Genomic DNA, 22,278 nt, shown 5'->3' with positions numbered 1-22,278 from the left:
GTCACACCCATGAGTCAGACTTTACCAGCACACATGACACAACTAGACACATGCCAATGTAAAACAAAAATAAAATGTGCATTAGATGGAGGCTACAATACCTGCAGCACCTTTTGCCATAGCAATGGGTTTTTTGGTGGCTAGAGTCCGCTTCATAACCTTCTGATTTGCAGGCTTTTGATCTGTCAACTGGCTTGTAGCAGGCTTCTGGTTGGAATTCTTAGCAGGTAATTTCTTCTGGAGTTTGCGCTTGGGGCTGGGCTTGCGTGGGCTGGGCTTGTGTGGGCTCGAATGCTTGGGGCTTAACTTGGGTTTATGTGGGCTCACACGTCTAGGTTTGGACCTGTGAGGACTCGACCGCCTTGGGCTTGGCCTTGGTCTGTGTGGGCTGGTGCGCCTGGGGCTGGATCTGGATCGGTGTGGGCTGATGCGCCTTGGACTAGATCTAGAACGGTGCGGACTGGTGCGCCTTGGGCTTGCCCTGCGAGGGCTCGAACGCCTAGGGCTGGACCTCCGTGGGCTTAAACGCCTGGGACTGGATCTGTGAGGGCTCATGTGCCGGGGGCTTAGACGCTTTGGACTCATCCGGGTTGAACTGAAGGGTACAGAGGCCTGTTCTGTGATGGTCGGTTCTTTCTCTTTCTTCGCAAGATCCTCTCTGTGTAAAATAAAATGAAAAGTGAATTCAAACTGCAAACAATTTAGCACACTGTCTGTATTGAGAAAACTACAGTCACACGTCTTTTAAATACAGCTGAAATCTTTTCAGAGTCTACAGCACAGGAGGTCAATCAGCCCATCGTGGCTGCATTGGCTCTTGAAAGAGTTATGCAAGTAGTCTCACTCCCCTGCTCTATCCCCAAAGCCCTGGAAGTTTTCGCCCCTTCAAGTATTTATTCAATGCCTTTTTGAATGTTACGGTTGAATCTATTTCCACTGCTCTTTCAAGCAATACATTCCAAATCACAACTTGCTTCTTTTAGAGTCAGAGTTAAACAGCACAGAAACAGGCCCTTCGGCCCATCAAGCACCTAACTATTCTAATCCCATTTTCCAGCACTTGGCCCGTAGCCTTGTATGCTATGGCGTTTCAAGTGCTCATCTAAATACTTCTTAAATGTTGTCATGGTTACTGCCTCTACCACCTCTTTAGGCAGTGCTTTCCAAGTTCCAACCACCCTCTGGGTGAATTTTTTTCCCCTCAAATCCCTCTAAACCTCCTGCACCTTACCTTAAATCTATGCCCCTGGTTATTGACCTCTCCGCTACGGGAAAAAGTTTCTTCCTATCTAACCTATTAATGCCCCTCATAATTTTGAATACCTCAATCATATCTCCCCTCAGCCTTCTCTGCTCTAAGGAAAACAACCCCAGCCTTTTCAGTCTCTCTTCATAGCTGAAACGCTCCAGCTCAGGTAACATCCTGGTGAATCTCCTCTGCACCCGTTCCTGTGCAATCACATCCTTCCTACAGTGTGGTGACCAGAACTGTACACAGTACTCCAGCTGTGGCCTAACTAGCATTTTATACAGCTCCATTATAACCTCCCTGCTCGTATATCCTATGCCTCGGCTAATAAAGGCAAGTATCCCATTTGCCTTCCTAACCACCTTATCTACCAGTCCTGCTGCCTTCAGCGAACTATGGACAAGTACGCCAAGGTCCCTCTGACCCTCCGTACTTTCTAGGGCCCTACCATCCATTGTATATTTCCTTGCCTTGCTGATCCTCCCAAAATGCCTCACCTCACACTTCTCAGGATTAAATCCCATTTGCCACTGCTCCGCCCATCTTACCAGCCCATCTTTATCGTCCTGTAATCTAAGGCTTTCCTCCTCACTATTTACGACACCACCAATTTTCATATCATCTGCGAACTTACTGATCATACCTCAATTATTCACGTCTAAATCATTAATGTACACTACAAACAGCAAGGGTCCCAGCACCGATCCCTGCGGTACACCACTGGTCACAGGCTTCCACTCGCAAAAACAACCCTCGACCACCGCCTTCTGCCTACTGCCACTAAGCCAATTTTGGATCCAATTTGCCAAATTGCCCTGGATCCTATGGGCTCTTACTTTCTTAACCGACCTCCCATGTGGGACCTTATCAAAAGCCTTACTGAAGTCCATACAGACTATATCAACTGCTCTACCCTTATCTACACATTTCGTCACCGCCTCAAAAACTTCGATCAAGTTAATCAGACACGATCTCCCCCTGACAAAGCCATGCTGACTATTCCTGATTAATCCCTGCATCTCCAAGTGGAGATTAATCCTGTCTCTCAGAAATTTTTCCAATAATTTCCCAACCACTGATGTTAGACTCACTGGCCTGTAATTACTTGGTTTATCCCTGCTACCGTTCTTAAATAATGGTACCACATTCGCTATCCTCCAATCCTCTGGTACCTCTCCTGTGGCCAGAGAGGATTTGAAAATTTGTGTCAGAGCCCCTGCAATCAAGGTATGTGATGGGGTGGGCAAGGAATCACTGATCCTGTCAAAATTAGCCATCACCTGTACTGTTCCATGTCCCTACTCAGGTTTGTGTCCTTGACCTTAATCAGTTTAATTCCATCACTGGCCTGCTCACAACGGAATAGCCATGGAGTAATTTACAGAAATGGGTGATAGGTTATCTCAGACAGAATGTGACTGAAGACCTTGTAGAACAGATTAGACAAGAAACTGGAGGTGATTGCTCTTGTTCAGGGAGAGGAGCTAGAGCTAATAATGGAGTCAAAACCACTGAAACATGTTTGCTGTCAGTGATGGGCTGCCTGTGGTACAGCAGAGCTGAAAATAATCAAATAATGAACGTAAATTGCTGTGGGACTGGGGCAAGCTGTAAATACCAAGTCAAGTTTACTGTCTCCAAGGGAACTGTCAGAGGAGTAAAAAGAGAAACTGAGGGCAGTCACATGTTTGGATGTAGTTTTGTTTTGAGGTGTCAAGCGACCGGAAGAGCTTAGTAAGTGCAAGAAATAACTGACAGCACATTGTTGGTAGTCTTGGGTTTTCGTCTAACTTGACCATTTCTATACTACATCCATTGCAATAACTAACAAGGTCAAGGAAGCCATTTTAATACTAACATGTAAGGAAGTAATAACAGGACACTTAGAAAGTCAAAACGCAATCTATCAGAGTCAGCATGGTTTTATGAAAGGTAAATCGTGTTTGACTAATTTGCTAGAGTTCTTCGAAGATGTGACAAGTAAAGTGGATAATGTGGATCCTGTAGATGTAGTCTATCTGGACTTCCAGAAGGCATTTGATAAGGTGCCGCACAAACGGTTAATACACAAGATAAGATCACATGGGGTTAGGGGCAATTTATTAGCTTGGAGAGGGGATTGGCTAACCAACAGAAAACAGACAGTAGGGATAAATGGGTCCTTTTCTGGTTGGCAAATGTAACTAGTGGAGTGCCACAGGGTTCGGTCCTCGGGTCCCAACTATCTACAATCTAATGACTTGGATGCAGGGATAGAAGGTACTATAGCCAAATTTGCAGATGGCACTAAAATAGGTGGGACAGTAAGTTGCAATAAAGAAATAAGAAACTTACAAATGGATATGGATAGGTTAGGTGAATGGGCCAAAATTTGGCAGATGGAGTTTAAATGGATAAGTGTGAGGTTATCCATTTTGGTCGGAAGAAAGGCAAATTATCTAAATGGAGAGAAACTTCAGAGTGCTTTGGTGCAGAGGGATCTGGGTGTCCTCGTGTTGCAGAAAACTAGTATGCAGGTGCAGCAAGTAATAAGGAAGGTAAATGGAATTTTGGCATTTATTGCTAAAGGAATAGAGTATAAAAGTAGGGAACTGCTGCTGCAACTGTACAACGCATTAGTGAGACCGCACCTGGAGTATTGCGTGCAGTTTTGGTCCCCTTACTTGACGGGGGATGTAATTGCATTGGAGGCAGTTCAGAGGTGGTTCACTAGATTGATTCCAGAGATGAGGGGTTTGTCTTATGAAGAGAGATTGAGCAGTTTAAGCCTTTACTCTCTGGATTTTAGAAGAATAAGGAGATCTAATTGAGGTACATATGATTATTAAGGGGATTGACAAAGTAGACGTAGAGAGGATGCTTCCTCTGGTGGGGCAATCTAGAGGAGGAGGTCATAGTTTTAGGATAAGGGGTAGCAGATTTAAAACAGAAATGAGGAGAAATTACTTCTCTGAAAGGGTCGTGAGCCTGTGGAATTCACTACCCCAGAGTGCGGTGGATGCCAGGACATTTGAGTAAATTTGAGATACACAGATTTTTAATTAGTAATGGGTTGAAAGATTATGGAGAATGGGCAGAAAAGGGGAGTTGAGGCAGAGATGAGATCAGCCATGATCGTATTGAATGGCGGAGCAGGCTCGAGGGGCTGAATTGCCTACTCCTGCTCCTAGTTCTTATGTTCTTGTGTGACTAAAGATGCCATTTTGTATTGTTTGTCTTCCGTATTAAATAATAACCCGTAACAAAACAGATGATTAATTATAACTTAATCAATGAGTCAAAAATCATTTTAGTAAGAGTGAATTTTCATTTAAAGTTTATTACATTTAATTACAATAAGTTTCTCTGTGTGGGAAAACAGAGTTTCATCTAAGTCTGTTCAAACAATGGGACCTTTTGGATCCCTGATAAATCCCCATGGAATAGTACATCATGGCCTTGTGGAGTCTGGCTTTAATCAACAGAGGGATTGTTTAAGAACAATTATCTGACAGGCGAAACATACCACATGGCCTAGGCCTACGTGCAAAACTATAGTTTGTTTAATTACAGAGTTATTGTTGTGAAGCCTGTCACGGTTGAATGGTCCAGTGTCTGGAGCTGTGTATGGACACAAACTCCCTGGCCATTCAAAAACTTATCAACTACACCTGATTCATAAAACAACTGTCAGAGCCTTCAGCCTTGAGTTCAGCGTAAATCTGTAGGATCTACTAACTCCAGACATGGATGGATCTCTGTAGCAGCTTGGTTTGACAAATCATGCAGGTTTACTGTAGGATCCATTGGTACAAAATGTCTAATGACACTATCAAAGAGGCATTAGTGGGCACAAAGTCAGCTCTCTTTGCTGTCTTGGCCATGAGACCCCAGTTTGATCACAAGATAGCAGCTCAGGTTCTGTTTCTCTGAACTAGGATTAGTGGAAGGGAGGGGGAGGGGTGGTGGTGGTCAGGAAATTGAGTCTGGTTTCCAGTCCTTACTTGTCATCCAGTGATCCCTTTTCTGGAAAAGCAGATGTATGGACACTGGGTAAGAGCAGGATTTGGCAGCTATCACAATGACTCCCTCCTCAATAGCCCAGTTTACACTCACCGTCTCATACACAAAGAGGAACTCAAGAGCTTCTTGAGGAATCATACCTCACTTTCAGATGAATTAAGACCCAGAGGAAGTGGATTGAGGAGAGATGAGGATAAATCTGGGGCCTTGGGAGATCGGAAGCTAACACAGATCAGTGAGGATAGGGGTGATGGGTGAACAGGATAGGATGTAAGCAGATTTTTAGATGAATTAGAGACAAGGCACGAATAAAGGATTCAGTGGCAGATGGGCTCGGGTGAAGCAGAAATGGTTGCTGTCATGGAGACGGAAGGTGCAGTCTTCGTGATGGAGAGAAAATGGGGTTGTAAGTTTAGTTTAGGGAGCGAGGTTACAAAAATATCTGGTGCAACCCGAGAGTGGCAAGAGCATGGAACTTGCGGCAAAGGTCGAAGATGACTGGTTTGGCCTTTTCAATGTGGAAGCTGACCCCATGTCCGTGGAAAATGACGCTAAAACACAAAACATGGATAAGGTAGAGGAGAGAGCAACAGATGGATCCTCAGGGTTCTTGTGAAGCGATGGAGCAGAGGTCAAAAGGGGCGTATCATCAAAGGCATCAGAAGAGGAAGAGCAGAAATTATAGGCTTCCACCCCCACAAAACTTGGGCTGTATCTGGAGTCAGGACTTTGAGTTGTGCAACATAGGATGGAGTGTTGGTTGTGGTAGTGCTAGGGGAGGTTTGATTATTTTAAAGGGATCACTAAAAAAAAGGTGAATTACACATGACAGCAAAATATACTTTAAGTGTGGTATCTTGTATAGCAAATGGATAATATACTAAATGTTTTCTATGTTCAATGAACAATAAACCCACACCAGTCACATTGTGTCCCTTCACTGCAGGCATCCCACCACCAGTGCACAACTTGAAAATGACTTCCAACACAAGAAAGTCCCTAAAGTACAACAGTGAACATCCAACTCGATATCTCAAAACCCATCACAAATGTTCAAAGCTCAAAGGCTCCAAAACACCTCTCCCTGTAAAAACAGGAGAGAACTTTGTAAAATGGAACCTACTTCTTTGGAGGAACAGCATCTGGGTCCCAATCTGGATACCTGCAACATAAAACATTTAAAACTTTATTAGGAGTGACTGCAACAGGCATTGCACCTGCAGGTGCTGCACTTCACGCCAGAGCACCCTAATAATTAGCTTCCAGCACTAGCTTTTAGGTTCACAGTAGATGGCATTGTATTCCAAATGCAAACAAGAGAATGAAAGCAACTTGGAGAATAGAGTTCTCCTTTTAAGCTCTACTTTACAGAGATCGAGATCAGCTTGTTCTTGTCCAGATGTAGTTGCGGTTTATTAATTCTTAGGGCGTGGACGCCATTGACAAAGCTGGAAATTATTGCCCATCCTAAGTTTAATACATCTGAGTCACTTGCTCGACCACCTCAGGAGATCACATATAGACCGAGAGCAGGCAAAGACAGCAGGTTTCTTTCCCTAAAGCACGTTTGTGAACCAATTGGGTTTTAAAAAAAAATCAGACAGCTTCATGGTTACTTTTTACTGATGTCAGCTTATCCCCCCTGGTTTCACTTCAACTGAACTCAAATTTTCAGCCGTATATGGTGAGACATGATCTCATGTTCTCTGAATTATTAGTCCAGGCCTTTGGATTACTGGTCCAGTAACAACCATTATACTACAATTAATCTGACTAAAGAAATCTCTGGAAATAAACATGTGCTCATTTCTCCCTATACATTGTAAAGGAGAGCCAAGGAGAAGGTTAGATAGATACTGGTCGTCTTCTTCTTTGGCACCCATTGTCTCTCGAGACAAGGAGAAGTGCCAAGAGGTGGTCAGTGGTTGGTGAAGCGGCGCCTGGAGTGGCTTTAAGGGCCAATTCTAGAGTGACAGACTCTTCCACAGGCGCTGCAGATAAAATTGGTTGTCGGGGCTGTTACACAGTTGGCTCCCTCCTTGCGCTTGTCTTTTTTTCCTGCCAACTGCTAAGTCTCTTTGACTCACCACTCTTAGCCCCGCCTTTATGGCTGTCCGCCATCTCTGGCGATCGCTGGCAACTGACTCCCACGACTTGTGGTCAATGTCACAGGACTTCATGTCGTATTTGCAGACGTCTTTAAAGCGGAGACATGGATGGTAGATAGGTCTGATACCAGTGACGAGCTCACTGTACAATGCATCCTTGAGGATCCTGCCATCTTCCATGCGGCTCACATGGCCAAGCCATCTCAAGCACTGCTGGCTCAGTAGTGTGTATATGCTGGGGATATTGGCCGCCTCAAGGACTTCTGTGTTAGAGATACAGTCCTGCCACCTGATGCCAAGGATTCTTCGGAGGCAGCAAAGATGGAATGAGTTGAGACGTCGCTCTTTGCTGACATACGTTGTCCAGGCCTCGCTGCCGTAGAGCAAGGTACTGAGGACACAGGCTTGAAACACTCCGACTTTTGTGTTCCGTGTCAGTGCGCCTTTTTCCCACACCCTCTTGGCCAGTCTGGACATAGCAGCGGACACCTTTCCCATGCGCTTGTTGATTTCTGCATCGAGACAGGTTACTGGTGATAGTTAAGCCTAGGTAGGTGAACTCTTGAAGCACTTCCAGAGCGTGGTCGCTGATATTGATGGATGGAGCATTTCTGACGTTCTGTCCCATGATGTTCGTTTTCTTGAGGCTGATGGTTAGGTCAAATTCATTGCAGGCAGCCGCAATCCTGTCGATGAGTCTCTGCAGACACTCTTGTGTGGGATGTTAATGCAGCATTGTCAGCAAAGAGGAGTTCCCTGATGAGGACCTTTCGTACTTTGGTCTTTGCTCTAAGACGGGCAAGGCTGAACTACCTGCCATCTGATCTTGTGTGGAGGAAAATTCCTTCTGCTGAAGACTTGAACGTATGAGAGCAGCAGCAGTGAGAAGATGATCCCAAACAGTGTAGGTGCGAGAACACAGCCCTGTTTCATGCCACTCAGGATAGGAAAGGGGTCTGATGAGGCACCGCTATGCTGAATTGAGCCTTTCATATTGTCGTGGAATGAGGTGATGATACTTAGTAGCTTTGGTGGACATCCGATCTTTGCTAGTAGTCTGATGATACCACGTCTGCTGACTAGGTCAAAGGCTTTGGTGATACATTTCTTATTCGTACGTGTTTTAAAAAGAGGATGCATTTTCAAAATGACAAATTTGTTAAGAGAATGGAATACATTTAACATCCAGGTAGTGTAGTGGTTCTGTATGATAGTATTCCAGGGGCTAAGATTAATAATCCAGACCATACGTGTTCAAATCCTGTGGCCATTTGAGAACTGAATTAAGTTAAGGAGAAAAAAATCTGTAAACAGTAAAAGTGGTCTATAGGGGGGAAAAAAAAAACTTGCCAACCTTACCCGATCTGGCCCATATGTGGCTCACCTATCACGGCTCCTAACCGTCCTAGCAAGCTACTGTTCATCAAACAGCAAATGAGGAAGAGCAATGAAGGACAGCCTTCCCAATGACACTCTCATTGCAAGAATTAATTTTCTTTTGAATAAGCACTTTCAGTACAGAATATAAAAGTCTCTCCCCTTTTTCAAGCAGTTGACTTAATCCCACATTACTGTCCAGAAAGCCCATACAAATCCACACTAGCCCCCATGTGGCTTAGGCAAGGTTATCAGCAATCTGTAACTCACCCAAATCTGTTTTAATCATGCATGGGATGTGGGCATCACTGGCAAGGCCAGCATTCACTTCCCATCCCTAACTGCCTTGAACAGCTGCAGTCCATCTAGTGCGGATACACCCACAGTGCTGTTAGGGAGGGAGTTCCAGGATTTTGATTCAGCAACAGCGAAGGAACAGCGATATAGGTTCAAGTCAGGATAGCATGTGGCTTGGAGGGGAACTTGCAGATAGTGTTCCCATGCATCTGCTGCCCTTGCCCTTCTAGATGGAAGAGGTTGCGGGTTTGGAAGGTGCCGTCAAAGGAGGCTTGGTGATTTGCTATAGTGCATTTTGAAGAGATACACACGGCAGTCAAAGTGTGCTGATGGTGAGAGAGCAAATGTTTAAGATGGTAGATGAAGTGATCAAGCGGGCTGGTGTTGAGCTTCTTGAATGTTGTTGAAGCTGCACTCATCCAGGCAAGTGTGGAGTATTCCATCACATTCTTGACCTGTGACCTGCAGATGCTGGACAGGCTTTGGGGAGTCAGGAAACGAGTTACTCACCACAGAATTCCCAGCCTCTGACCTCCTCTTGCAGTCAAAGAATTTATTTGGCAGGTCCAGTTAAGTTTCTGGTCAACGATAACCCCCAGGATGTTGATAGTGGGGAATTCAGCAATGGCAATCATAGACTGGTTACACCACATCAACTGCATTACCCTCATCAACCGCTTGATAATTTCAGCGAAAAAGTCAATCAAATTAGTTAACTACGATTTGCCTTTAACAAATCCATGCTGGCTTTCCTTAATTCATCCACATTTGTTCCAAATGACAGTTGATTTTGTCCTGGATTATTGTTTCTAAAAGCTTTTTCATGCTGTTGAACGTCAAGGGAGATGGTTCAATTCTCTCATGTTTGAGATGGTCATTCATGCCACGCAGGTGCCAGGCAATGTTACTAGCCACTTATCAGCTCAAGCCTGAATGTTATCCAGGTCTCGCTGCATTTGGGCACAAACTACTTCAAGTATCCAAGGAATTGCGAATGATACTGAAAACTACAAACATCAGCAAACATTCCCACTTCTGACCTTATGATGAAGTCATTGATGAAGCAACTGAAGATGGCTGGGTCTAGGACACTACATAGGAAATAGGAGGAGTAGGTCATTCGGCCCCTCGAGCCTGCTCTGCCATTCAACTAGACAATGGCTGATCTACTGAACGCTTTTTTCCTGCACTATACCCATATCCCTTGATAGCTAAAAATCCATGGAGCTCTGTCCTGAAGAACTCCTGCAGTGATGTCCTGGGACTGAGATGACTGGCCTCCAATCAACCACAACCATGTTCCTTTGAGTTGGGTATGACTCCACCCAGTAGACAGTTTTCCCCTTGATTTCCATTGACTTTGATTTTGCTAGTGCTCCTTTGATACCACACTTGGACAAATTCTGCCTTGATGTCAATGACAGTCGCTCTCTCCCTCAGCTCTGGTCCATGTTTGGACCAAGGCGGGAATGAAGTCTAGAGCCAAGTTGTGCTGGCAGAATCCAAAAAGAGCACTAGTTATTGGTGAGTAAGTGCTGCTTGATAGCACTGTTGGTGACACTTTCCATCACTTTGCTGATGATAGAGTAGACTGATGGGGCAGTAATTGGCCAGATTGGATTTGTCCTGCTTTTTGTGGACAGGGTATATATGGACAATTTTCCACACAGTCCGGTAGATGAGAGTGTTGTTGCTGTACTGGAACAGCTTGGCTAGGGACGCAGCTAGTTTTGGAGCACAAGTCTTCAGGACTACAACTGGGATATTGTCAGGGCCTTTGCTGTATGCAGTGCGTTCAAGCGTTTCTTGATATAACATGGAGTGAATCGAATTGGCTGAAGACTGGCATCTGTGATGCTGGGAACCTCAGGAAGAAACGGAAAAGGATCATCCACTCGGCATTCCCGGCTGAAGATAGCTGCAAATGTTTCAGCCTTGTCTTTTTCACCGATGTGTTGGTCTCCTCAATCATTGAGGATAGGTTGTTTAATTGTCCACCACCATTCACGACTGGATGTGGTAGGAATGTAGAGCTTTGATCTATTAGACATTTCTCTAGAAGTTTGATACAACTGGCTTGCTAGGCCATTTCAGGCGGCAGTTAAGAGTCAACTACTTTGCTGTGGATCTGGAGTCACATGTAGTCTAGACTGGGTAAGGACGGCGATTACCTTCCCTGAACGAGATAGGTTTTTACAACAATCTGGTAGTAAAATGATCACTACCAAGATTATCTTTTGATTCCAGATTTATTAATTAATTGAATTTAAATTTCCCCAGCTGCATGGCTGGATTTGAACTTGTGACTCCGGAGCATCAGCCTGGGCTCTGGATTACTATTCCAGTGAACATTACCACTATGGTACCATCCCCACTTCAATCACGCTCCAATCCATCCTTTGTTCTGGAGGTTTGCAGAATAAAATAAATATTGGGGAGGCGGTGGCATAGTCACTGGACTAGTAGTCTAGAGCCCAGGCTAATGCTCTGGGGACATGGGTTCGAATCCCACCATGGCAGATGGTGAAATTTGAATTCAATTAATAAATCTGGAATTAAAAGGTAGTCTAATGGTGACCATGAAACCATTGTCCATTGTTGTAAAAATCCATCTGGTTCACTAACATCCTTTAGGGAAGGAAATCTGCTGTCCTTACCTGGTCTGGCCTACATGTGACTCAAGGCCCACAGCAATGTGGCTGACTCTTAAATGCCCTAGCAAGCCAGTTCAGTTCAAGGGCAATTAGGGATGGGCAATAAATGTTGGCCTAGCCTGCACACCCACATCCCACAAACAAATAAAAAAAAAGCAAAGAACTAAGTGTTGGAGATGTCCGTGGCGTCCAGGTGCTGCTGACAGTTGAGGAGAGATGGGTTAAGCTTTCATCACATGGCCAGCATGTTCAGCGAATTTAACCAGATGGAACTTACCATTTGGAAGTGCGTCAAATTTTGCAAGTGAATGGATAATCCAAACCAAGAAACAGGACAATATTCAGTTCGATGAGAGAATGCTAAAATCTGAATTAAAACAAAAACTCTGGGAAGTGCACAGTAGGTCAGTCAGCATCCGAGAAAGAAATGATAGCTGCGTAAGCTTTTATCATAACTAATCAGATGGCAATTATCCTACCGTACATTCCTGCATTTGTTTTTCTTACTTAAAAGATATAAATATAAATTAGGGGAGAGGGGAAAAAGCTGAAAACAAATATTGGGACTGTAGTTCTGCCAGTGATCTCAAACTAAAGCTACTGATCTCAGCCATGTCACCAAATGTGTTCTTGAGCGAGTAGTGGGGGAGATTCAAAGTTTCTTACTCCAAGAACTGAACTGGGATCAGCTATGGTCCCCTCCATGAATAAACAGCTTTCTGACACTCACTATCTGGGTTCACACAAAGAATGATCTCTTCAGAAAGATACTGGAAGGCTGCTGTACCCCCAGCAAGAGGCCTGTGTCTTTGGGAGAAGAGAAAGGAAGCAAATGTATACACTTAACAGCCTCAGTTTTCAAACCAGCTCTTCATAATTGGCAAGACCTGAAAAGAAAAACCCCAAACTTGGGTAAAATCCTTACTCTTTGAGCAAAAGCCGGCAGCTGTCATTGTGGACAGATGTTTTGTTGTGACGATCCCAATCCTGTAAGAAAAGAAAAAAAAATAATTTAGCACAATACAATAGGAAAACTAAAAACTACAAAAATGACCCAACCATGTGCACAAATAAATCCTCAGATGATTCATTCACTTCAATTTAATCAGTACATTGTGGCGCCACTCAAACCAGATGATGCTCACTCTGCACAGCTCGAAGAGGCACCACCCAACGATAATGGATGCTTTCCGTGGGTTACAGTGAGAACTGATGCAACACTGAATAAGGGCTAAATACAGGTATACACAAGCGCACAGAACCTACCTGTAATGCTAGAGAAAACTGATCGACAAACCACAAAGTAATAATGTGACGAACTGCTCCTCTGCGAAAGCCATTCTATGCTGCACAGAGACTCCAAATATTTGAGAACAAGAAAGCCCAAACTTGCGAAGGCTGAACATATTGTATACTGTGCATGGATACTTTATGTACAATGCTGTTTAGTATAAATACCAGTTTAGTGAGGTTTGAATTGAGACAGAATTAATTGACATAGTAACTCTACAGAGCAAAACTACAGCACTACAACTGCTACTGAATAAACCTTCTGGAGTGATCTGCAACTTTTTAATGAGAATAACTTTGAACCCAGTGATCTGCACCAAGCAGCTATTCGAACAGAGGTAGCACAGTGAAATAAACCAAAGAACAAAGAAAATTACAGCACAGGAACAGGCCCTTTGGCCCTCCAAGCCTGCGCCGATCCAGATCCACTATCTCAATCTGTCAATGGTTTCCTGCATTGAGCCTTTAATCTGAGGCCAGCCGAAGTGGGAGTGTCTATTTCTCTTTGTGGGCCAGTCACTGACACAGGCTTCTGTTGACTTCCCAAACATTGCTGGTAGAGTAGATTGGTTACTAATAGCAGCTCACGAGGATCACTTGTGTGGGAACCTTTAGCTATAAGATGGGATTGAAAGCAAGATTCCCAGTTGAACAACCCAACCAAATGAGGTGATGAGATGGGAAATTAAGTCTCTCATCTGGGTAGGATGCCAAAGGCCACAAATCACTATTAGGACTACATTTCCACAAGAGTCAGAGCTCTCAGGATGGGGAGGGACAAAAAAAATTAAAATATTTTTCATGAAATGGATTGAACAAATGAGGATAGTTTGGTATTTTAATACTCAGCAGATTATAAACATATCAGGGTATATACACTGGAACAGTACAATCAACTCAATAGTTCTTTTAATGAATCCCTACATTAAACCTGAATAGCTTTATAATAGATACATTTGGCCAGGAATCTCACTTGCCTGCATCTCAACTCCCACAGCGACTCTGCAGATTTCCCTCAACCACCATACATTATTTACCAATGGAAAGTTTCTCACCTTTTTAACAAGGACACACAACAGAATTTTTAACCACAGCTTTCAGTCATCCTTTGGGAGATTCAGATCTCATAACATCACCAAAGTTAGGAAAAGGATAATTCTATACTGTGAGTTTACATCCCATAGGCATTCATTGGTGCTGTAAATAAACATGCTAATCCAATTAAATGATGTAAAATTGATCAGTATATGTTTTAAAACAATTATTTGGAAATACATTTTGTTCCCATCTCCCACTTCTTCACACTTTCAGTACAATGAAGTTAAACTTGGTGGCCCAGTAATTGGAAATTTGCATTTTTATTTTGTGCGACACATTGTGAAAATGTTACACTGCCATCACTTCAGCATCTTGCAGTGCCCAATTTAATCTTTGTACAGTTCAGTGGCCCCCTAATTGCATTACACTAAAACCCACTGCAGGTACCTAGATGGCTCAGTTTTAAAAGGATATGAGTAACAGTCACATACAGCAGAACTACACTGGCTTGATTCCTTCTCTGTACTAAGTTGGCTAATTTCAGACAACATGGTTAAGGGCAGTACAACTGGCTTCAATGACCTTAAGTTGCAGAAGGGAAGCCATGTAGGGCACTTACTCATGATTATTCGGGGACCCCTCCTGAAAAATTGTTTGGGGAAATCAGGTAAGGAGTCCCACTCAGTCCAACTCATCATCTAGCCTCATACATCAACAACAGCCACTTGGGGCCTTAATGGCAGCAATATTCAAGGCTTAGGACAGAAAAGGATGGACAACTGAGTAGCAATTCTTTGGACAGTCCTACAGCCTTCAAATCACTCAAATACAGTGCAGCACACCACCGGCTGAAAATTTGGTGAGGGCAGCCACTGAAAGATAATCCAACTAGTTCTGGTCTCTTCATTCCTGTTTGTAACAGCACGCACCACCCCACCAACTTATACATCAGTTGAATAAGCCCAGGTTACCAACAAGGAGAAATGCTTGAGCAACCTCATTATCACATTGAGGTGAATGACCTGGCACAAGCCTTTTGTTACAATGCCCCAAAGTTCCACAGCAACTGGTGAAATGAAGAATGAAGCAAAATACTAGTAGAAAAAAAGCTATATCCTATTTTGTTGAAATGGATGAAACAGTTGGCTAGATGACTCAGTATTTTTAGTTTGGAAGCATGAAGACCACCCGGCAAAGTTAGCAATAGATTCTTCATTTTCATTTCTTGATCATCATCAGTTTGAGGATTGCTCAGCAGGTCCTTGAAGGGGAAATTCAGTGTTCAATGAAAACTGACCTCTTCTGTTCTTTACTTTCTTCCATTTATCTTTCATCTCCTCACCCTTGAAAGTTGGAGCCGTGTAATTGATAGTTACATCCCAATGGAATCTAGCACCGAACATTTAGAGGCAAATGGAGATCAAATATCAGCGTAAAGGATCTGCAGAAAGTGTGGGTCTTCAACTGCCAACAACGCTACAGAAGCCATCTGCTTTACACTATGACCACTGATGGAAGCATTCACAAATGTCTGCGATTGACAACACTCCTTCGATATAAAGGTAACTTCATTCAAAACCTCTCTCAGATTTTCTACAGCAACGTTCTAGAGATTGACCCAATAAGTTGATTAACGTTCCAGCACATCATCTTCCAGCCACTTGGCAGTCGTGAATGACACTGAACAATGAAACAATAGGAGGAGGGGGCTCCATGAACATCCCCATCCTCAATGATGGTGGAGCCATGACATGGATGCAAAGGTCAAGGCTGAAATGTCTGCAACCATCTTCAGCCGAAATGCCAAGTCGATGACCCAACTTGGCCTCCTCCTGAAGTCCCCAGCATCACAGATGCCAGTCTTCAGCCAATGTGATTTGTGCCACACGATATCAAGAAATAGCTAAGTACACTGGACACAGCAAAGACCATGGGCCCTTACAACATCCTGGTTGTGGTGCTAAAGACTTGTGCAGAACTAGCTGGGTCTCCAGGAAAGCTGTTTCAGTACAGCTACAACACTAGCATCTACATAACAATGTGGAAAACTGCCCAGCTATGTCCTGTCCACAAAAAGAACAAATCTATAATTGGCCAATAACTGCCTCTCAGTCTATACTCTCAATCAGCAAAATGATAGGTGTCGTCGATAGTGCTATCAAGTGACACTTACTCAGCATTAACTGATGCTCAGCTCGGGTTCCGCCACAATCACTCGACTTCAGACCTCATTGCAGCCTTGGTTCAAGCATGGACAAAAGAGCTAAATTCCAGAGGTGAGGGGAGAATGACTGTGCTTGACATTTGATCAAGTGTGGCATTCAGGAGCCAAATCAAAATTGAAGTTAATGGGAATCAAGGGGTCATACCAGCACAAAGAAAGATAGCTGTGGTTGTTGGAGATCAATCATCTTAGCCCAGAGATATGACTGCAGAACTTCCTCAGGGCAGCATTTTAGGTCCAATCATCCTCAGCTGCTTCAAAGACCTTCCCTGCATCATAAGGTTGGAAGGAGGGCTATTTGGTGATGATTTCCAATTTCAGTTAAGACTCCCAATTCCTTAGACAATTAAGCAGTTTTTGCACAGATGCAGCAAGACCTGGACAACGTTCAGGCTTAGGTTTATACAGGACCAGTAACATATTCATGCCACACAAATGCCAGGCAATGACCATCTCCAACAAGAGTCCATCTCCCCTTGACATTCAACAGCATTATTATCGCTGAATTCCCCAGCTGTCAACTTTCCGGGGATTATCATTGACCAGCCAAGTAAGTACTGTGACTATAAGAGCAGGTCAGAGATTGGGTATTCTGCAACAAGGAGCTCAACTCCCGACTCCCCGAAGCCTGGCCACCATCTACAAGGCACAAGTCAGGAGTGTGATGCAATACTCTCCATTTACCTGGATGAGTGCAGCTCCAACAACACTCAAGAAGCTCGACACCGTTCAAGACCAAAGCAGCCTGCTTGATCTGTACCCCATCCACCACCATAAACACTCACTCCACCACAGGCACACTATGGTAGCAATGTGTCTCATTTACAAGATGCACTGCAGCATCTTGCCAAGGCTTTTTGACAGCACCTTCAAAACCCACAACCTCTCCCACCGAGAAGGACAAGGGCTGCAGGCGCACGGGAACAGCATGTGCAAGCTCCCCTCCAAGTGGTGGGTAGGGTTTTAGAAATTATAATCAAAGGAAAATTAAAAATGAACAGACACTTGGCAAGTTAATAAGGAGAACCAGCATGAATTTGGAAATGAGAGATCATACTTGACTAACCTAATTGAACTTTTTGATGAAGTAACAGAAGGTTGATGAAAGGAATGCAGTGGATGTTGTTTATATGGATTTTAAGAAAGCGCTTGATAAGATACCACATAAAAGGTTGGTTAACAAAATCGAGGCTCATGAATAGGAGGGTCAGTGTCAGCTTGGATAAAAAAATTGGCTTAAGGACAGAAAACAGCGAGTCGTAGTAAATGGTTGTTTTTCAGACTCAAATATGGTAGACAGTGGTGTTTCCCAAGGGTCAGTGCTGGGACGACTGCTTTTTTTGATCTTGGAATACAGAGTAGAATCTCAAAATTTGCCGGTGACACCAAATTTGGAGGTATAGGTAAACGGAGGATGATATGAACCACCTGCAACAGGACATAGATAAGCTAGCAGAATGGGCAAAGAGGTGACAAACGGAATTTAATACTGACAAGTGTGAAGTGATGCATTTTGGCAGAAGGAATAGGGAGAGGCAATATATATTTAATGGCACAGTTCTAAAGAGTGTGCAGGAACAGAGGGTCCTGGGGGCACATGTACATCAACCTTTGAAGGTGGCAGGACATATTAGAGAGTCAGAGAGATACAGCACTGAAACAGGCCCTTCGGCCCACCGAGTCTGTGCCGACCATCAACCACCCATTTATACTAATCCTACATTAATCCCATTTCCCTCTCACATCCCCACCTTCCCTCAATTCTCCTACCACCCACCTAAACTAGAAGCAATTTACAATGGCCAATTTACCTATCAACCCGCAAATCTTTGGCATGCGGGAGGAAACCGAAGCACTCGGAGGAAACCCACGCAGGTCATAGGGAGAACTTGCAAACTCAGCACAGGCAGTACCCACAACCGAACTGTGGTCCATGGAATTGTGAGGCTGCGGTGCTAACCACTGCGCCACTCAGTGACAGAGTGGTTAGTAAAGCATATAGGATCTTGGCCTTCATAAATACAGGCTTTGAGTACAAAAAGAGTAAGTTATGCTGAGTCTTTATAAAGCTTTGGTTAGGCCACAACTAGAGTATTGCGTCTAATTCTGGTCACCACACTTTAGGAAGGATGCGAGGGTGCAGATGAGATTTACCAGAATGGTTCCAGGGATGGGGAATTTTTAGTTACAAGTTTAGTTTGAAAAGAGGTGGGGATGTTCTCCTTAGAACAAAGGAGCTTGAGGGGCCATTTAATAGAGGTATACAAGATTATGACAGGCTTGGATACAATAGACAAGGAAAAGCTGCTTCCATTAACCAATAGTACAAGGACTAGGGAGACACAGAGTGAAGGTTTTGCGCAAGAGATGGAGGGGGAATGAGGAAGAACATTTTTATACAGCAGATGGTAATGACCTGGAACTCGCTGCCCATAAGTGGAAGCGGAGACAATGACTTTAAAAGGAAATTGGAAGGCCACTTGAAGGAAATAAACTTGCAGGGCTATGGGGATCGAGTGGGGGGGGGGGGGGGGGGAGAGGGAGGGTGTGGAACTGACTTGACAGCTCCGTGGAGAGTCCTGGATAGCTCCGAATGGCCTCCTCCTGTGCCTTAAATGACTCTATATCACATCACCCTGACTTGGAAATACATCATCATGCCAAAATCTTGAAACTCCCTTCCTAACAGTACTGTGGGTGTACCGACACCACATGGACTGCAGCAGTTCAAGGAGGTGGATAATTATGCATAAGGTACTGCTGGACTCAATGTTTGGTTCTCTCTGTAGTGCAGCACTAGCCTTTCACTTCTAGATCCTGGGTTTGAAATTAGCACATACTGATGGTTGTGAGGTCTCCTCTAGTTAGTGGATGCAAAGGTCCTACATGAAATCATTTTGGTCAATCTTAATCCAGTCCCTAGAAAGCAGGATTCCATAACACAAAACAATATCTGGTGCAGGTCTATTGGTAATCTCACAAGGACGTCACAGGATGGCTGGTACCGCCAAGTATGGGGAGACAGTGCGTAGTGGTAATGTCACTAGTAATCCAATGGCCCAGGCTAATGCTCTGGGGACATGGGTTCAAATCCCACCACGGCAGCTGGTGGAATTTAAGTTTAATAAATAAATGATGTGGAATTGAAAGCTAGTCTTAGTAATGGTGCGATGCAACTATCAAGTGTCATAAAAACCCATCTGGTTCACTAATGAGTAAGGAAATCTGCCGCCCATACCTGGTCTGGCCTACATGTGACTCCAGGCCCACACTCTTAACTGCCCTCTGAAGTGGCCTAGCAAGCCACTCAGTTGTCAAGGTAAATTTGGGATGGGCAACAAATGCTGACCTTGCCAGTGATGCCCACATCCCATGAAAGAATTTTTAAAAAAATCAAGAGGAAGGCCTGATGAGGCAATCATGCACGCACCAAAACTTGAATGGAGTAGACGGGCAGGTCAACAACCGGTGAAGCAACCTATATATTAGTAACTATTTTGCCCAATCACTGAGCTTCCAAAATTTCCTGCGATATATCTTTGAGATCCCCCATTACCAAATAGCCTCTTAACCTTTATTAAGGATCAATTATTATCTTGAACTTGAAGGTTCTGTTCAGAGGCTGCAGATTGCTTGACAGTTCCCGGACTTGTTCAGTGGAACAATACAGTTCTGACTCGATCTGCAGTCACCTCTTCTTTTGCATGAGTTCAAAGCTCATCTCCTTCATTTAGTTGTACTGTACACCCTCTGAAGTGGCTATGGGCATGAATGAACTGGGCAGCATAACTCTGACACAGGCACTGGACTTCGTATATTAGGAAGAATTTCAGTACTCCGTAAGCTTGGATCTGACCAGTGACTGAAATATCGTAAACAAAAACATGAAATGCCGGAAATACTCAGCAGGTCCGGGAGCATCTGTGGAGAGAGAAGCAGAGTTAACGTTTCAGGTCAGTGAACCTTCATCAGAACTGAAATATCGTAACCAATTGTAAACAAAGACATATATCTTTGATTCTGATGGCAGCTGAGGAAGCATACACTTGGGAGTTATTATTCTGTGGTACCAAAGGGCAACTTAATGGACAATTAGTGTTTAACAAGTAACAGTAAACTCTGCATTTGGAACTTCTGCACAGCAGAAATATTGTTCAAAATGATGTCACCCTGGAAAGAGGTGCCTATAGAGCTTCACCACAAATTTTCAAACATGTTGCATTGAGTTGCAACAAGCAGCAGTGGTCTTCTGTAAACAGATGAGGCCTGCCTTAAGAACAAGCAACTTACTGTTCTACTGCTCTGGACACAGCCTTGGAGAAACAACAGCCAGGCAAAATTCTAGATGCTCGTGCAGAAGCCAGCAAGCCCAACTTTGTGCATACACAAGTTGTGGAGTAAAAGATGGGTTCCACCACAGACTGTCAGACAGTTCATACTGTGCAAATGCTGCATTGACAAGTGACAGATTCTCACATTTTATCATCTATTTTGCCTCTCATTCTGCAAAATAGATTGGACACGATGTACCGAGACTGAAAGTGGGATCAGCTTGAATGAGTACCACCTCATGATCTGCTGTCATTTGTTGGCAAATCATTCTACAGACAGGAACGTGATATTCTAGCTGTCAACAAACTTCCAGAATTCTTTCCAGCTGATGATTTATTGGCGATCTAACTCATGCGTGACAGAAAGAACTCATTCCTGCCCAGCACTAAGGTGTTAGAGGCCAAACGTCCAAAAAATAGTTGAGGTTCCACAAGACACACTGTACCTCTGGAGCCATATGGGCCTACAGCCTGAAGCTGGGTTGAGCCCAGTGGTCGAAACCAATAAAAATTCATTACAACCAACCTAAGGCCTAATAAGGTGGAGTTGAACCACTGTTGGCAGCATGGTAGTTTTAGCAATAGGCTGTGCTCACCTCACGATCACCACTTCTGACGGCGATGGAACTTGCCATTCTGAAGATTTATATCTTTTAGAGATGCATTCCTGTAACTTCTCAGGTAGGAAGCACTGAGTATGTGACCTCTGCTGTTTAAATAATTCAATGACTCTTATCTGAATGTACAGTCCTGGATTATTTCATACTCAGCAGTAAGCACACCCAAGAACTTACCGATCCCATGGAAAATAAACTAGCCAAAGGCTAGATAAAGTAAAAAACACCTTAATTATCCAAAATGACGATCTAACAAGCTTGTTTCCATGGACTGTGGATTTTAAGGACTTTTTTCACAACAGGCTAGATGATTTTCCCAAGTTTGTGAATTAGAAACAAGGAAGTCACATAAATGTGGTGTTTGAACAGGTATTGCAGCAAAAGAGCACAACAGCTGGTTAACATTCAGTTCAATCCTTGAGAAAAAAAAATAAGATTAAGATATGCAATGACTTTCACCATCTTGGATGAGCTGCAGATCCTGGAAGTGGTAATGGAGATAAGCAAAGTATACGAACCTTCCACATCACTTTAAAGAGTTACCTGTACCTTGCTGATTCTCCCCATTAGGCAACCTGGGCTTATAGTGATGTGAAGATGCAAAATAAGTGAGGGGGTTTTAAATATCAATTCAACAGCCAAGAAGCCACCAACATACTGCATACCATCATTGCTACTCAGCTTGGAGTAGTCAGCCAACAGTGGATTAAATAGTTAAAAGCTTTTTTAAAAAGTCATCCAGCGCAACACAAAAAAATGAAGTGAGATGCACATCAGAAATTCTGCTGCAGCCTCGTAGCTATTCTATAGAAAAAAATGCTAAGTGCTTGTGAACACCTGTACCAGCACAGTTTGAACATTTCATCGGCTCACTTGTATGCTTTATTGAAATCTTAGTGACAACAGTCTCCTGCCTTCTACGGTAATGTAACTCAGGAACCTGCACTGATGGTAGCATGAACTTAAGCCATCACAAATCAGAGGAGCAGGTCTGAGAGAGTTCATCCAGTTAAGGTTACAATTTTTCATTAAATCAATGGTCTTGTTTCTGGCTATTTCTCACTGCTGGGTGAGATTCATAGTTGAAAAAG

The 22,278-nt window shown here is 43.7% G+C and overlaps 1 protein-coding gene across 1 annotated transcript in view; it reads right to left on the bottom strand.

Annotated features, from left to right (window-relative positions):
* Positions 1–22,278, bottom strand: part of LOC137377669 (zinc finger protein 638-like) — a 172,880-nt gene that overhangs the window by 96,313 nt on the left and 54,289 nt on the right. The window contains exons 9-11 of the mRNA XM_068047574.1: positions 12,613–12,674; positions 6,375–6,413; positions 102–658 (exon numbers count right to left, since the gene is read on the bottom strand). Coding sequence (XP_067903675.1) covers positions 102–658; positions 6,375–6,413; positions 12,613–12,674 — 658 coding nt within the window. The remainder of the gene's footprint in view (positions 1–101; positions 659–6,374; positions 6,414–12,612; positions 12,675–22,278) is intronic.

The sequence above is a fragment of the Heterodontus francisci genome, chromosome 1, assembly GCF_036365525.1.
Source record: "Heterodontus francisci isolate sHetFra1 chromosome 1, sHetFra1.hap1, whole genome shotgun sequence".
Classification (NCBI taxonomy): domain Eukaryota; kingdom Metazoa; phylum Chordata; class Chondrichthyes; order Heterodontiformes; family Heterodontidae; genus Heterodontus; species Heterodontus francisci.
This window is presented reverse-complemented; position numbering and strand designations above follow the sequence as displayed.